Source organism: Urtica dioica, chromosome 12 (genome assembly GCF_054948205.1).
Source record: "Urtica dioica subsp. dioica isolate 48M chromosome 12, U.dioica_male_clone48M_v1_H2, whole genome shotgun sequence".
NCBI classification, from domain to species: Eukaryota; Viridiplantae; Streptophyta; class Magnoliopsida; order Rosales; family Urticaceae; genus Urtica; species Urtica dioica.
The window spans coordinates 20,156,682-20,173,723 of NC_142767.1; the positions used below are offsets into that span (position 1 = coordinate 20,156,682).

The window sequence follows — 17,042 nt, forward strand, 5'->3', positions numbered from 1 at the left end:
TTCAAGGAGAAGCAATCTATGGATGGGCGGTTTGTCCTTTGTCGTAGAAGAAGCAAATTATGGGACCCACGCTTTAATTGTGGGTTGTGGTACGGTTGGGATTTGTTCGGGCCATAATTATTCGAATATATAGCCCATAAAGAATAACACCATAACAAGCAATCCTTTGGTGGATAAAAGCGAACATTTTTTTTTACTGTCCGTGATAATGGAGGGGAATATTTAAGGGAATTGGATCTTAGTAAGGGTATTTTAATAATAAAAATTAAAAATGTGTATTTTTTTTTTTAAATACTAATAAGATTATTTTGTTTTTTAAGAGTATGTAAGGCATAAATTGCATAGTTTTTTATGCGCACGTAATGTTATCATAAAACAACATTTGCTTAAAATTTTACGTGAAAATACTCTAAAAATGTGTATTTAAAAAACTTGCCCATTATCATTTTTGCGCTTAGAATACCCACTCACGTCCAATCACACGAATGGAAAATTCGGTAATATTTTTATTTTAAATTACTTTTTAATGTGAATAAATAATTGAGTTTAGTTTGACAGATGTGATTCCTAGCCTTCAAAAGCGGCTTGAAAGTTGTTTTTTTTTCATGCTTTGGGTAGATGGTTTATGCTTTAAGTTTAAATTTGTAAATTTTGTTCTAGAAAAGAGAAAGAGTCAAGTAAGTTATAAAACTCAAAACATTATTTTACTACGCGTAGCGATCAACTAACTGCTTTTTTTTCTTTTCCTTTTTCAACTCAGAGGCACTATAATAAAGAAAAGGAATGAATTCGGTACAAGTACATTGCCTTACTACCAAAGTCAACGCATGTATTAGTGTAATGTAATGTACTAATGTGTAAAGCAAATAATGCTTTCTTCTTTTAATTGTTCTTCAAAAGAAAAATATGACGCGGAATATAAAAAATTGGCGACAAGAGTTGTGAAGAATCAAAAATCGAATTTTCGTTCTCATTTTCCCTAGTAAGTTGATTCTATCATTTTTATTTTAATGGGATTATGGCTGAAATGTCACATTAAGATTTTTTGGATGTGAGAACAGTTGTGAAGGCTGTTCCTACTATCCCAAAACAATTACTTCACAATTCCACGTATGAGGATAATAGAAATGCACTTAAAATTATTATTCCATATCGCTATGCCATGATACCCTAGTTTAATAGCCAATTTGAGGTACTTTCATATTCTGTTATTACAACCGTTGTTTAGAAAGACGAAAAAGGCTTGAAAAGTCACAATATTTGGTACATTTTTTTGTTTATTGGTAGTAAATATGAATGCATGTGATAACGTATCTCAGATGGTGATGTACAACTTACAATTAGCTTAGTTTTGTTTCTGTTATCCAAATAAAGGTAACAATAAAATAAAAAGAAGAAAACAAAACCATAGAAACTGCTATTAGTCCTCTACTTTTATTTATCCACAAACGACACTAATATAAATAACAAATCAGTTCAAGAATGAACTTCAAGTCGAGGTGCAAATATGATATGCCTAGCGGGGCGTGACAACTTACTCTGCCTAATTGAGTTTTAAATTGTGTTATTAAGTTATATAGCCACACGGATATAGTGGATTGAGATATAACCAACTTTTGATTAATTTCTTGTAAATAACCAAGTAAACTTATTAACAAATTAATAAAAGACTTATTTAACATAGCAAACATATATTTTAGATAGTTAATAAGCTGTCACATATGCAAGTTGGTTATTTACAAAATATTTATCAAAAGTTGGTTAATTTACAATTCCTATAGTTTAGGTGGCTTACGTAGCCAATTTTTTGTAAAAAAAATGTTCCCACTTAGCAGCTCTTCAATACAGAATCAAACTACATATGAAAGAATAATTCACCAAGAGAAAGAAATCCTAGATCGCCAGCTTCGATTTGCTCCGAATGAAAACTGTGGACAACTCAAGAAGTGAATCCAAAACAAAATAATATTAAGCATTAATACAAGTTCCACGTTCAGACCATGATAATTCTTCAGACAATAACTAAGATTAAGATCCACAGAATAGTGCGCAATGTCTACAACGAAACCAAGCATCTAACAATAGCCAAGGTCCAAGTACAAAATCCCAAAAAAAGGTCCTAAATTGGCGAGACATATTACATTACAATCATGTCAAACTACATAAATGCCATCTTCCTCGCAGCTCCGCGGATCACTCCTCGGCTTGTGGTGAACGACTACATTGTTAACAAGCCAAAAAGAGAAACATTAGCGACTCCATTATCAACGTAAAATAAAAAAAAAAAAATAAAAAAAAAATAAAAAAAAGAAGGTGATGTAGTTAAATAGTCAATTTAAAATTATAAATTTGCAAAATAATTAAGATTTACCTTAATTTAGTGAAATAACCAAAATATGCAACAATTTGGTTTCAAAAAAAATATTTAACACCAAGATTAATTTTTTTGAAAGTGATAAATTGCTTATAATAATTGTCAAAAATTTTAATCTTTCCCTATCAAAAAAATTTGGAAAACGTAAATTTGACTACTTTGCTGAAAAGTTAAAACTTTGGCTATTTTGCTAATCAATAAGTTTCAAATGGCTATTTTGTACAATTTTTCCAAAAAAAAAATGAAACCGGACAACGATGATTCATGAGGAGCTCTACAAACCTGTGGTACCTCTCATTCGCGGGGCTTTCCATTCCGTTGTCGTTAGGGCTGTCCCTCGGTTCAGGAGCGGAAATCGGGCTACGACCATTATCAAGGTCCGTCGCGTCTCTGCCGACCGGACTAGGGCTGCGATTATGGCCGTTTTCAGGGCTGGAACGTTTCTTTCTATAAGGACTCACACTAGCATCGCGCCCATTTTCAGGACTAACCCTTTCCCTTCCCCTTTCCCTTTCCCTATCCCTATCCCTTCCACGCGGACTCTCACTGGACACACGGCCACGGTCAGAGCTCACCTTCTCTCTCCTGCTCGGGCTGCGGCCATGATCGGACCCAGCTTTCTCTCTCCTCCGCGGACTCGGGCTGCGGGCCCGGCCGTACTCTGGGCTTGCCCTGCTGTCCTTCCTGTAAGGACTTGGGCTGCGACCACGGCCGTAATCGGGACTGCCTCTCTCTCTCCGGTGCGCCACGGGGCTCGACCCGCGCCCATAGTCGGGGCTGCCTCTCTCTCTCCTGTACGGACTCGGTGAACGCCTTCTATCGCGGCCTCCTCTCTCGGGTGATCTGTCGCGAATTCTTTCGGGGCTATATCCATCTCTCCTTTCATCGTCATCGCGTACCGCATATTCCACTGAAATAACCCTGTCCAACAACTTGCTGCGAAAAAAAAAAAAGACAATTGCTGGGTGAGTAATTTAGAACCAGGACCTCTTGGTTACAAAACCAAGGGCATGACCGCTAGACTAACAACTCTTAGGGTGAGTAAAATACTATTTTACGACAGGAAAGAGTACTATGATTTCAGAAGTCACTTGTGTAGAGATTTCTACCTCATGTTTGTAGCCTCCAATGCTTTGGTGGCATCCTCCTGCACTTCATATTGAACAAATGCAAAGTTTCTTCTGATCCTTACGCTCGCTATCTTACCATACAAGTCAAAATGTCTCTCAAGATCCTTAGTCCTAGTGTTATATGGGTCAAAATTTATGACAAATAAGGTCTTCGATGGTCTGTTAGTGGTTGAAGATTTTTTTGATCCGCCACCAGGCCTTCGTATGCCACGCTCTTGCTGCAACGGATAAAAGAAGCATTAAGGAAATTGGATAAAAATAAATAATGATGGTTACATATTTGTTACTTTTGATTTTTTTTTTTTAAAGAAACAAGATAAACATGGTTACATCTTATAGATTACCTTTGTCCATTCAACACGAAGCCTGCGACCTTGTCGACCAAACTCCTTCCGATCAAGGCCTCTAATAGCATCCTCTGCATCTCTTTCATCTTCCATGTAGATAAAGGCAAAACCTAAACACCAGACAAAGCAAAATAACACAGATGAACTCGCTTGCTTTTGTGTACTGGTTATGATCGCAAAGAAAGATGATGGTTCTCCCTGGCCGTGTTTCACCCTTCAGCGGCTTGCAAACCACCTACCTAGATCCTATCCTAAAATAAAATATAAAAAGTTTGGCAACCTCTAGGAAATCTTAAACCAAGTCACCAGCAGATTAATAACAGACCTTGCATTTGTGTACTAAGTGATGTCAAGGAACAACAATCCAAAAGCGAATGTCTCATTGTGGGTCTATAAAAGCGTGTGCTTCTCCAATACGGAACATGTCGAAGAGCGAAAGCGGGGGCCAAAGTCGTGAGGAATGAAAGACAATGGTGGCTGTGGAAAAATTGTGGTATGGTAGTGCCATCGCGGGTCAGACTGACTCTTCTTGAAAAAAAAAACAAAAAGAGGAAGCTCGTCACGGGCAAGACACGTGATCTGAAGGAGCTGATCCCGGAAAAGTATGGATATCCCAAGATAATCCTGCGTCAAATAAAATGTTGAGTATGGGGGTCTTATTGCTTTAAAAAATCAGTCTTTATATTTTCCCTGAACCCCCAATATTACTCAACAAGAGAATACAGCTTCTGTCTCTAATGACTGATATGGAGCGTTTCTGGAAGCGGGACCACTGGAACCGGACTGTGTCTGTTTTATGCATGTGGATCGGCTGAATGCTTTTGGTGCGAGATGTTGTAGCTTCTCCTCATGAATAACATGTTTCGTTTCTTATTATGAGGATTTTAATTTATTTAGTTATATATTTAGCATTGATTGTTGTGCGTATATATATACAAAATTAAAACTGCATGTAATATTACATATTATACAACAATGAATAATCCTTGACTCTAGTACAACTGCCTCTGATAGACTTAATCTTACACATTGTCTGCACTGGTACCATAAGATACTGCACACTGTATTGATCAAAGATACCAGTATTTGCTGCTACTGCACAGGTCCTAGACATTTTATAATCAGTGTGAATTGGTATTACCATTTGGAGTTTCAACTCAAATTCAGCTTCTAGACATTTTATTATCAGTATGAATTGGTACCATCTATTGGAATTTGCTTCAAATTCAGCTTCAGGGCTTGAATTTCATAGCTTTATGTGGGTTAGTGTCTATATTCACTCTCTTCATCCAAACAGCAGTTACGAGCAACACGTACACACAGAGAGACAGACAAACACAATTTACTGGGACACAACAATCATAGGAAAGTTAACAAGCTAAAAAAAATAACTCACCAGACTTCATATCCACTCTATCAACCTTCCCATATCTTCCAAAAAGGCGTTCCAATTCAGACTGCCGAGCATCATACTCAAAGTTCCCACAGAAGATGGGCTTCATTTTCACTGCAACAAGTATACAAGGTCACATGTTACTCGTAGAGAAATATGAAGGCCAACACAGAATTTGGCAAATCACTTGGCATCATATTTCTTGCCACGTTCATTGAGGTAGAAAAGGAAGAAGAAAAAACAAAACAAGAAAAAGAATCCAAAATATTTGAAGATACGAGGAAAAAAACCCACTAAATCAATATCTTCATATCTTTAACCAGCACCAAACTAAAAAAAAAAAAAAAAAAAAAAAAAAAAAAAAAAAAAAAAAACCAGTCTTCAAGCACCGAGTCATTGTTAATCGATTTAGAATGGTAAATTTACCAGTAAAGTCAACAAATATCAAACTTACGTGTCTGCTGAAAATTTATATTAAAATCACAAAAGCCTGTAATGATGGCTTAGAAATTTGTAGTTTCCCGGGAAAACGAACAAGATTTTCAAAGAATTCATATCAGATTGAACAGAGAATTTCAGATCTATAAATCTTTCAAAACCAACATCAGATCTCCAAAATACTCCCAAAGTAGTTTACACTTACGCAAACAAGTTATAATGGCAAAATCAGTACAATCGCGCTATAATCGTAAAAAAAAATTCCCTCGTGATATATTTCTCGACAGCCAAACAGAAATCGAGAAGTTCTTACAAAATTTTCCTTCAAGTTTGAAGGTGGAAATGGAAATGAAAATCAATTCGGGTCGAAGAATCTGATTTTACCTCGAATTTCTCAGCCTCGGTGATTCGGAGTGGATGTACGTCGAAACCCTAAACCGCGAAATAGGGTTTTGGGATTTTTTTTTCGAACTGACCTTGTAAGATGAGAACTATGGTCGCGAGTTCACCTAATAGCAAGTTTACAACTCCAATTATATTTATATTTTCTGAAAAGCCCTCGTGACTTTACTAAAGGTGCCATTAAATTTCAGAGTGGTCCTTTGTTTTCCTGTTGTAATAATAAGGTAAGCCACAACTTGCGTAGAATTGTCTTTTTTTCTTTACTTTTTTGTAACTTTTTTTTTTTGGGGGGGGACAAAATGCGCCAAGTTTTTCATTGGGCATCGGTATAACAACTAACAATCCAAGAATTTTAACAAGGTTCTAATAAAATCTTAGTGCTAATAAAATCTGTTACTACAATCACCCTCTATGGCTTTTTTTTTTAAGGACTGGAAATTCTCATTATCAACCAAAACCGGTTTCGATCGTACAAAAATTTCGGGCCGAGGCAGATATCTCATTCAAACAATAAATGTCTTGAAATAAAAATAGAAAAATATAAGACCGATAAATAAAACAAAGGAAGATAAGGGTCTTTTTCTGTAAATCATGTTAGGAACTTCTTTAGGCCCCTTCAACATATATTTTATGTAAATCATAAATTGAGCAAGAGAGACCGCCAATAACAGACATAAACTTGATTCATACGCCATCGTCGAAACCTCGAAGAACTTCAAACCTGATTCGAGACTTAATGAAACTAATCCTTTCACAAAACAACATTTTCCAAAGAGAGTAGTAATTATTAATCCAGAAAATCATAAGGATACTTTATCTCAAATTACTAGATTGATACTTTAACAGACACTAATCTAAACAGACCAAAATAACCGATAACTATCACACTATAGCAGTCAAACTACATCCTATGTACTAACTAAAGCATAACAAATTAGAAGCTAACTAACACAACCAAAAGAAGAAAAAAAAAACACAGGCAGATTTATACCCAGCTTCACTCGAACTCCTGCCAGCCTCGCCCTTCTCCGCCATCACTCAGACTCGAAGTCTCACCGCGGACTCATCTGCATCACCCCCGTCGGAGAGAAACAAAGACACATCCACGATCTTTGTCGAAGACGTTGAAATAAACCACCACCGGAGATCCGGTCACTCGAAAAACGACACCACCACAGTTCAATTGAAGCCCACCAGACCGGAGAAACAAAACCCCAAGTCAAAGACCATACCAAAGTCGCCGTCGGAGATGACGCCACCATGGTCTTCGATGTAGTCTGCCCATAATCGTGTAAAGCGACACCCATGCCAAAGCTCCGGCAAGAGCCAAGCACCAAAGCTCGTCATTTTGGTCTCAAATCTCATATATGAGACGGGTCTCTGCTCTTTCCGGACAAAGCGCTTCAAATTTGAGCGGTAACAAAGAAGCACAGACGTGTCGGAACTACGACAAGACGAGACGAGATGATGACAAAGAAGGAGCCACACATCGTCAGTAGAAGGAAAGCCGACGGAGAAGGCTCGCGAACAAAGTGTAGGGAGAGAATAATGTTCAAAGCAATAAATATCGGCTACTTAGAGCATCTCCAAGGGTGCTCTATATTTTAGCTACTTTAGCTAAAAAGCTATTATAAAGAGCCATTTTTTTCATCTCACTCCAACCACGCTCTCTATTTTAGCTAACATTCATTATATTAATATTTTATTTTACATTTTAAATTTTGAATATATTGATTTATTAACTACAACGGTTATATTCTAACGGCTACTTTTTTTAGTACATAAATAAGACTACTTATCATCTCAGATTGTCCATCTAAATTGTGTCTATCAAGTTTATATCTCATATATCTCAATATTATATCAAATTTTTTATTTTTATAAAATATTTTACAAATAGGGATGGGTCGTAATCGATTAGCTAAAATGCTATTTGATGACGATAGCTACTTATGTACTTCTAACTGTTTTTTTATCAAGAATAAATCTTTCCTACTCTTGAGCAAATGTTCTTTCATAAAGCTCCATTTTTTTGTGATCCATTTCCTTCTTGTCCTCAAAAAGTTGCCTACGCAGCAAAGCCGTAGACGTCACTTGATTTTTTCCTTTGTCTTTTTTCAGTTGAGTCGTTGATGCTTTTCTTCCTATTGGTCGATCGAAATTAACATTTGTTACATTTTCCAAATATTCTTCTTCTAAATTTGTAGAAGATGGGGTGGAAGGAGAAGCAGTGGTTGGAGTATAACTTTTTGTAGATTTTGATTTCTTCTTTGCGATTTCAGACATCCATTTTGGATGGTTCTTCAATTCATTCCAACAATATAACAATTGAAATGTTTGACATCTTTGATATTGTTGGTATAAACTTTTCGCTTAAATAATCTGAATATTAAAAACAAATAAAAAAATACAACATCAAACAACATAGTATAAATATGAATATATTTAAATATGATTAATTAATACCTTGTCTTGCTCGTTGACACCACTTTATTGTCTTCCATCAATTTGAGCATAGTACCCACAAAACTTATTCACCAATAGTTGAACTCCCGACCATCGATGCATCAATGACTTGGTAGCGCGTTGAGATTCAAAAGTTTTGTATTCATGAAAGTAATCACAAATTATTTGCCAATATTTAAGTGATTTTTTATTGTTGGCATCAATACTAACTTCGAGCCATGCCGAAACAAGAAGACTATCTTCTTCAACAGAAAAATTACGGGCCCTTGAAGGTTTCTTAGTTGAACTCAATTGGGTTATGCATTTGAGATGGAGTAGGAATTTGAGATGGTGTAGGCTGACTAAAAATATATATACACTCTTCATTGAATACACTCTTCATTGAGAAGATTAGTGTAATATGAAAGTTTTGATAATCCATAATTTCAATATAGAGTAAAAAAAATGAGTATAATTGAAAGATTGATTTTAAATTTGTTCCAAATAACATAACATTTATAGCAATTACAAATAATGGTTAAAAGAGCTATTGGAAAAAAAAAAAAAAAAAAAAAAAAAAAAAAAAAAAAAAAAAGAAGTTGTTTGGAAAAAAAAAGTTATAGGAAAATAATGTTATAATAATAATATAATTACATAACTATGATTGAAATAATATATATATATATATAAAAAAGTTTAGCTAGAGGATAGATGCTCGCTACATTTGGAGAGTTCTCTATTCCAAAAGTTAAAGTAGAGAGCCATCATGAGTGTGCTTAAAGTTTTTTTTTTATAGCTATAATAGCTAAGGAGTTTATACAGAGAACCTGGTTAGAGAGGCTCTAAGGAAACAACTCAAGAAAAGTTGATTTTGATGATGAATACCGATTATCGCCAAATAAAAATTTATAAAAAAAAGAGTGATATCAAATATTATATAAAAAATTATGTAATCAAATATCAACGTTGATTATCAGCAATGATTGTTCAAGCTTCAAGGCACACTTACAGCACGATGATATCTCAAATAAACCACCCATTACCCAAACGAGTCCGACATCGCCATGCACTAGCACAATATCATACCCTTCGCGATCTGGGCGAGCGCGACCCTTCGATGCTTAAAGTAAGATTGTTCATGGTCCGGACAAGCACATCACATAAACTCTCGAAGTCAAACATCTCATGGGTCGGAAGATCACACAGACGACAACCATAAACACACGGCAACAAAATCAAGCTCAAGTTACCAAAAGAGAAAATGAACGCCTTCAAGGGACACTCAAAAGACCAACAAGAAGATCACGACCCACCGGAAAGTTAAAGAGTTTCTTGAGCAACAAAGTTCTCAAAGAAACTCGGGGGGTTAATGTTATGAGTCGTTTTCTCTTTGCAAGAAACGTGACGGCCTAACCCAAAAAACAGATGTACACAAGGCCCGACCCAAGGAGAATAAGGACAAGTCAAAGGACCACATCATCGGTAGGTATCGCGACTCATGACTCATGGGTACGCCTCGTGACCCATAAGCAAGTCTTGCGACTCATGGGTACACCTCATGACCTTCCAGTCGGTCTCGCAACTCATGGGTATGCCTTATGACGCGTCAGCCGGTCTCGCAACTCACGGATTCGCCTCGTGACCTGTCAGCCGGTCTCGCGACTCAAGGGTACGTCTCATGACCCGTCAACCGGTCTCGCGGCTCATGGGTACGTCTTATGACCCGTCAACCGATCTCGCGACTCATGGGTACGCTTCATGACCCGTCAGCATGTCTTGTGACTCCTGGATGTGCCTTATGACTCGTCAGCAGGTTTCATGGCTCATGGAAATGCCTCATGACCCGTTAGCAGGTCTCATGCCTCATGGGTACGTTACATGACCCATCGGTGGATCTCGTTCGTCCCTCCAACAGGAACGTCCCTCTAACGAGACTATCATCTAACATGACCGTCCCTCCAACTATACCGTCCTCCAGCATGACCCTTCCTCCAATGAGACCTTCCTCCAACAGGACCATCCCTCTGATAGTACCGTCCCTCTAATGATACCGACCCTCCGACAAGACCGTCCCTCCAACGAGACCAGCCCTCCAACGGGACCATCCCTCCGAAAAGACCGTCATTTCAACGGGACCAGCTCTCCAACAGGACTGTCCCTCCAACAGGACCGTCCCGCCAACGACTACTAAATGATGGGACTACCCCCAACTCTCATAACTTCACTATAAATACATCATTCTTACAAAGGTGAGATAAGTTTCTCTCAATTTAACAAACTGGTGCCTCTCTATCAACTCAAAGCTTTTTTCTCTAGAATTCTAAAGCAAGGGCAAAGGCTCACCACCTCACATAGCACTTGTACTAATGTTGAGCATCCGAATGTGCGTCGGAGGAAACCCTTCCGCACCCCTCTAGCTCACGTTTCTCTCTTTTCACGTGACGTGCTACCGAAAACCTCTTTCCTGCCCCGCACGATCATAAGATCTGACTCTAGATCGAACCGCGACCGACTTAAGTATTGAACCATTATCAGACATTAAAAAAATTTATTGTGTGCAAATCAATACTTAAGTCATGAACTTAAGGATTGATAACAATGAGAATTTCACAATAAATATATATATATATCTATATATATTTATATGTGGCTATCAGCAATGATTATTCAAGCTTCAAGGCACACGGGCCTGTAGGGGACCCTTGTTGATAAGTATGATGACGATACACTTTGGAATGAATATAACGTTTAGGAAAAAGTTTGTTTATATGATAAATTATTATATATCTTCATTATCAGCAATCGTTAATGTTTTTCCAAATAAAGTTACATCATTTAGATCAGAAATAATTAATCATCCCTTAAGAATCTTATCCTCGATGGAATTCCATATCTTATTTTTCACATACATGCAGTTGCATACATGTGATGTGAATATAATATCTCCATCTTTATTTCCCGATATTAGGCAACGCATATATATATATATATATATATAAATATAGATATAGAGGATTGATGTTCACATCATTTTTTATAAATATATGGAGTGAAAAGGGATGGATTATAATCACGAGATTATGACCTTTCTGAAATCCATTCCTGATAAGAGCCAACTCATCCATAGTACACATGAAATCTCTCTCTCTCTCTCTCTCTCTCTCTCTCTCTCTCTCTCTCTCTCTCTCTCTCGCCCTTATCCAAAGTCCAAACCCACCCCTCAGTGACATGGTGTCTCCGCTTGAAGTACCAAGAAAATGCATGATAATTTTCGTTATGTATAAATTTAATTGAAGATATTATATTTCTCTCTCAATTTTCAGTGGTATATATTGCCTCCTACAGAAACAACTTTCCCATTTATATACTAGCGAGAACCTTGGAGATATTTACCAACTGATCATATGATCGGGTATACAATATATAGTATACTATTTTCCGACGAGTATATATATAACAATTTATTTGAAATGTTATCGTAAGAACATAGTTTTAATACACACGTACATTTTTTTAAGAAATTTTACAAAATAATTCCCTTTTGTTAATTTATTATTAATTGTTGCCTCTGCATATGAGGACCGGGGAGGAAAATGGCGCCCTAAACTTTTAAAATTTGAACTTTTACCCTAATTTTTTTTTATCAATTTTTATATCAGTCCAAAATTATATGATTTTTTAAATATTTGTCCTCATCATTATTTTTTCAAATTTACCCTAAATAATTTATGGCTCCGCCACTAGTTGCCTCATCACATGCATATGTTGCACTTTTTTTTTTAAAACATGCATATGTTGTACTATATATATATATATATATATATATATATATATATATATATATATATATATATATATATATATATATACATAAAAGGGGCGGAGCTGTGTAGAGCTCAGATAGGTCCAATGCCCCCCTCAACTTTTTAAATATGCAATTTTTATCCTAAATTTTTTTTTTATAAAATTATATAATTTTGACCCAAATTTATATCATTTTATTAAATTTGCCCCTTCTGAATTTTTTTGTCAAACTTGCCCACCTCATTGAAATTTTTAGCTCCACCAGTGCGTATACATATATATATACATACATATGCATATATACATACATATACATATACATATATACATAGCAGAACTTGAGGGACAGTTTTCCAATTCGATTATTGATTTTGCGATCAAAGTATCCACAAAATGAACTGCAAAAGTGACAACACTTGTATGTTGGCCTCTCTTGTCAGAAGTACTATCAATATCTTTTATATGCATGTCGTGATCTTTCAAGAAAAAAATTGTCTCCAAGTTTGCACTTTAATTCGTTGCCATCTTGCCAATACTTATACAGATTTAGGAATACGCTCAGAAGTCAGAACTCATAAATTTGGATATGATTCCCTGTACACTTATTTCCCCTAAACTATTTCCATATGTCGTGAATCTGTAAAAGTCTTGTGCATCTTTTACTTTTCAATTTTTGTAAATATAAAAATTAAAACCTTTAACCTTTTTTTTCTTCTCCTATTACATATTTTATGTCTTCCTATTACCGTACCCTACATCAATATTCATTGGCCTCGTACATGTTATCTACATATATTTGAAAATTGTCCTACCAATGGCTACCATGCACCAAAAAGGTTAGTTTATGAAATCAATATTCACAAAGTAGTACTTACTTATACATAATATTATATTTTTTTTTTGTTAGTGGCGTTCTAAATCCATCATTAAACGCCATAACACATGGACCAAGCCACATGACACTGTTTGGTTGGATATTCTATATTTAATGGCGTTTAAATTGGAAACACCGTTAATACTTTTCTGTAACAGATGAAATTAAATGACATGGCACAGTTTAATTGGATATTAGTTTTAAATATCTGCTGAAAATTGAAAATAATTTTGTTTTTATGGCGTTTTTTTAACGTGAATGCCATTAATGAAGCGTCATAAAAGCCCATTTTTCTACCAGTGACACCAAAATAATTATGTAGAAGTTTTTAATACATATATATATATATATTTTTTCTCCATGCCCTCTTATTTAGTTCACATCAATACATAGAATGAGTTATTTTTGGGGCGGGTAGCCTTTATTCTTGCTTGTACTTTTGTCGTAGAAATTGAAAATTATTGATATTATTATTATTATGATATTAGGTAGCTATGGAAATTTAGAAAAGTTGGGAAGAGAGTAACAATAAAAGGTTTTGCTTAAACCACGTAAGGCAGTGAGAAGCACAAGAGCCTGTCTCCACACAACATTCCATTCACAAAAGTGAGGCACAAATGCAACCACCGATTCTCTCTTTCTCCTTCACCACTTGATTATTTTTATATACGCACATTTAATACCATACACCCCCGTGTATACATTCATTTCTACACATATGTATACATATATATTTCAACCAATTTGCTCAAATGACATGATATTAGTGTGCATGCTTTCTTGTCAATTTTTAAATGCCATAAATGCCCCTTCCTCTAATTCAATTGTATGTTTTGGCTAATTATGTGGGCTTTGCATAATTATGTTCCATTTGAAAAAAAGAGTATAAATATTTTGATTAGAAATATGACGTCATACAATGTAATCTACCCTCCCCCAGACTTATGTTAAGCAGTGTCACACATCTTATTTGTGAGGTGATCTCTAGACAGCGCATGTTGTATATATATATATACTTATAATTTTGTGTCTTTGTATGTGTTATTTTGTGTTCCTCCGGTTAAAATAAACTTAATAATAATTGGCTTATTTCAATTGGAGTGTTGAATAAACCAACAAACAAAATTTGGGGTAAATGTTTGGAGAAATTAAAAAAAGGGGGGCAAAAGATCTGAGTTCCTGATTGTGTGTAAGAACTAAGAACTAAATATTAAATAAAAAAAGATATAATCCAACATAGTTTGACTATGAAGTTTGAAGCTTAAGGACCAGAATATTAATATCAAAGGAAGAGAAGAAAAGGCCTGTGCATATGATGTGTGTCAGCAGTGTCAGTGGAAGTTACCACTTATTATAAGTTTATAACGATCGGAAGGAACAGATTAAGAAAAACTAAGAAAGCCATAATAATGAACATGAACATGAACATGAACATGCATGGATGGCAATCTGGTAATTTAAAACTAGAATAAATCAGGACGAAGTATGGGACGAAAAGAATCTTATCCCAACTAAAAATAAATACGTAATAACTGTCTATTTATTCGATCAAAAAAAAAAAAACTGTCTATTTATCAACATCGATCAAATAGATATATAGAGAGAGAGAAACCAATTCGATAAACGGTTTTTTCCTTCTCTTTTTTCTCATCATTGGAAAAAAAAAAAAAAAAACCTCAAATCGATCGTCATCATCACATTCACAACATATCACATATGTATGGGAAATGAAAAACCTCTCGACCAGCGTAGAGGACCTGCCAAGGCGCGAGTGGGACCTCACGCTCCGTACAGTAGTCAGCTCACGCGCCTCCGCCCCGTCATCGTCCACAGACGCGCTCGGCGTGGTCGAGCTCAACCCGTCGGAGACTCTCGTCGCCACGGGAGGAATCGCCAGAAAGATCAGGCTCTACCGTCTCGAGACCCTCGCCGCCGGAGATGACGTGGCAGCCCTAGAGCACGCGTCCACCTACGATCTCTGCATCTGCACGCCGGCGAAGCTGAGCAGCCTCCGGTGGCGGCCGAACTCCGGCGACCGAGTCCTCTGCTCCGGCGACTACGACGGAGTCGTGACGGAGTACGACCTGGAAAGACAAACACCGGTCTCGGAGCGCGACGAGCACGGAGGCCGGCGCGTGTGGAGCGTGGACTACGCGCGGTGGGACCCGGCCAGCCTGGCCGCCTCGGGATCGGACGACGGGACGTTCCAAATGTGGGACCCACGCGCGGACTCCAGCGAGTGCCTCGCAACCGTGAGACCCTCATCCTCCCAGGCGAGTCCGGTCTGCTGCGTGGAATTCAGCCCTTTCGGCGGACCGATCGTGGCCGTCGGATGCGCTGACCAGAAAGCTTACGTGTACGACGTGCGTTCTCTCTCGGAGCCGGTTTCGGTTCTCGCGGGCCACAACAAAACGGTGTCGTACGTCCGATTCTTGGACGCGCGAACGGTGGTCTCGGCGGGGACGGACGGGTGTCTGAAGATGTGGGATTTGGGCGGCGGCGAGGCCGTACGGACGTACAGAGGCCACGTCAACAGTCGGAGTTTCGTTGGGCTTTCGGTTTGGCGAAGCGGTGGGCTTTTGGGCTGTGGGTCGGAGAATAATCAGTTATTTGTCTACGATAAGCGATGGGCCGAGCCCATTTGGGTCCACGGGTTTGGTGGGCCCGAGATCGGAAGTGGGTTTGTGAGCACTGTTTGTTGGAGCCAAGTTGGAGATGAACAGTGTACTCTCTTGGCGGGTGGGTCTGATGGGGTTTTGAAGCTTTTTGTGGGACATTCCAAAATGACGTCACCGTCTTCTGCTTCGTGAATCAGGCACACGGTTTTGTGTGTGTGTTAGATTTAAATTTACTGCTGACAGCACTTAATTCAATTCAATATTCATGTGATTGGATTGATTTTGATCTTGATCTTGATCTTTATCTTGATCTCAAAGGCACGTATACTTGTGTTGTAGAACTTCGTTTCCTTTTCGGAAGATTTTATTCTTGCTGTTATAGGCGATTTACGTAATACACTCAATATTAGACATATCGGTTCATTTCCATTTTTACGATGCGTCATGTCGTTTGTGTCGATTTTAATTTAAGAGCTTTATGTTTTGTTTTGTTTTGTTTATGTTTGTAATTTTTATTTCGTGTAGAATACTAAGAAGATATGGAGAACATCAACGTGTAATAGCTACAAAGTACACACATAGTATAATCCCTTATCTAACGAGACATTTCTTAGCTCATCTTTGAGAGGATAGTGTCGTTTAGTTTAATATGGTATCAAATACTTTTTAGTCTTTGTTTTTTTAAGTTTTAGCGGGCTCTAATTATAAGTTATCGTTGACCGCGGCCTCTAAGATTTTTTTAGTTTGTCGGTCTCGGATTATATATTATCATTGATCATGACCTCTAAGAATCATGTTGTCTACCATTTTATTAACATTGTTTGTAGTCTAATCGAGAATAAGTTGACAGTCATCGAAAATGGCTCCGTTTGACACAACTTATTAATCTCTGTTTTTGTTTTTAGAAAAAACTAAATCGTTTCTTTGCGATTGATAAAACAGTTTTTAGAAAAAACTTCAAAAGAGATTTTAGAAATTGTACATGAAACGGAAAACTATGAGTGTGTTTGGTATTCCTCTCAAAAACAATTTTTTAGTTTTTTAGTGGAAAAAATTGAAAACATGTTTGGTTTAAGTTTTTGGAAAAAAATTTCAAAAAATTTTGAAGTTGTTTCGTAAAAAAGTAAAGAAAACTGAAAACAAATAAAAAGTGTTTTTGGAAAAAAAATATCTTCTCTTCTCTCCTCCTTCCCCTCATCTTCTCTTTTTATTCTTTC

General features: G+C 36.9%; 2 protein-coding genes and 1 pseudogene across 4 annotated transcripts; 1 reads left to right on the plus strand and 2 right to left on the minus strand.

The window, feature by feature from the left end:
- Window positions 1-1,947: 1,947 nt before the first annotated feature.
- On the minus strand, window positions 1,948-6,211 carry LOC149380097 (serine/arginine-rich splicing factor RS40-like). Of its 3 annotated transcripts, none has more exons than XM_089602820.1 (6): window positions 6,067-6,211; window positions 5,248-5,358; window positions 3,849-3,961; window positions 3,484-3,722; window positions 2,666-3,310; window positions 1,948-2,218 (listed from the first exon to the last, which is right to left on the minus strand). In XM_089602820.1, exons 2-6 carry the CDS (start codon window positions 5,351-5,353, stop codon window positions 2,194-2,196), a joined length of 1,128 nt encoding a protein of 375 aa, XP_089458946.1. In that variant the 5' UTR covers window positions 5,354-5,358; window positions 6,067-6,211; the 3' UTR covers window positions 1,948-2,193. The 3 variants fall into 3 exon arrangements, with proteins under 3 accessions (XP_089458946.1, XP_089458945.1, XP_089458947.1); XM_089602819.1 differs by having other exon boundaries at window positions 2,657-3,310; window positions 6,067-6,210; XM_089602821.1 differs by lacking the exon at window positions 6,067-6,211 and adding an exon at window positions 4,177-4,475 and having other exon boundaries at window positions 2,657-3,310.
- Window positions 6,212-7,263: 1,052 nt separating this feature from the next.
- Window positions 7,264-10,549, minus strand: LOC149380098 (uncharacterized; annotated as a pseudogene).
- Window positions 10,550-14,782: 4,233 nt separating this feature from the next.
- Window positions 14,783-16,355, plus strand: LOC149380099 (WD repeat-containing protein RUP2-like). The gene has a single exon (XM_089602413.1). The coding sequence runs from the start codon at window positions 14,935-14,937 to the stop codon at window positions 16,015-16,017; it is 1,083 nt and encodes a 360-aa protein (XP_089458539.1). The 5' UTR covers window positions 14,783-14,934; the 3' UTR covers window positions 16,018-16,355.
- The last annotated feature ends 687 nt before the right edge of the window (window positions 16,356-17,042 follow it).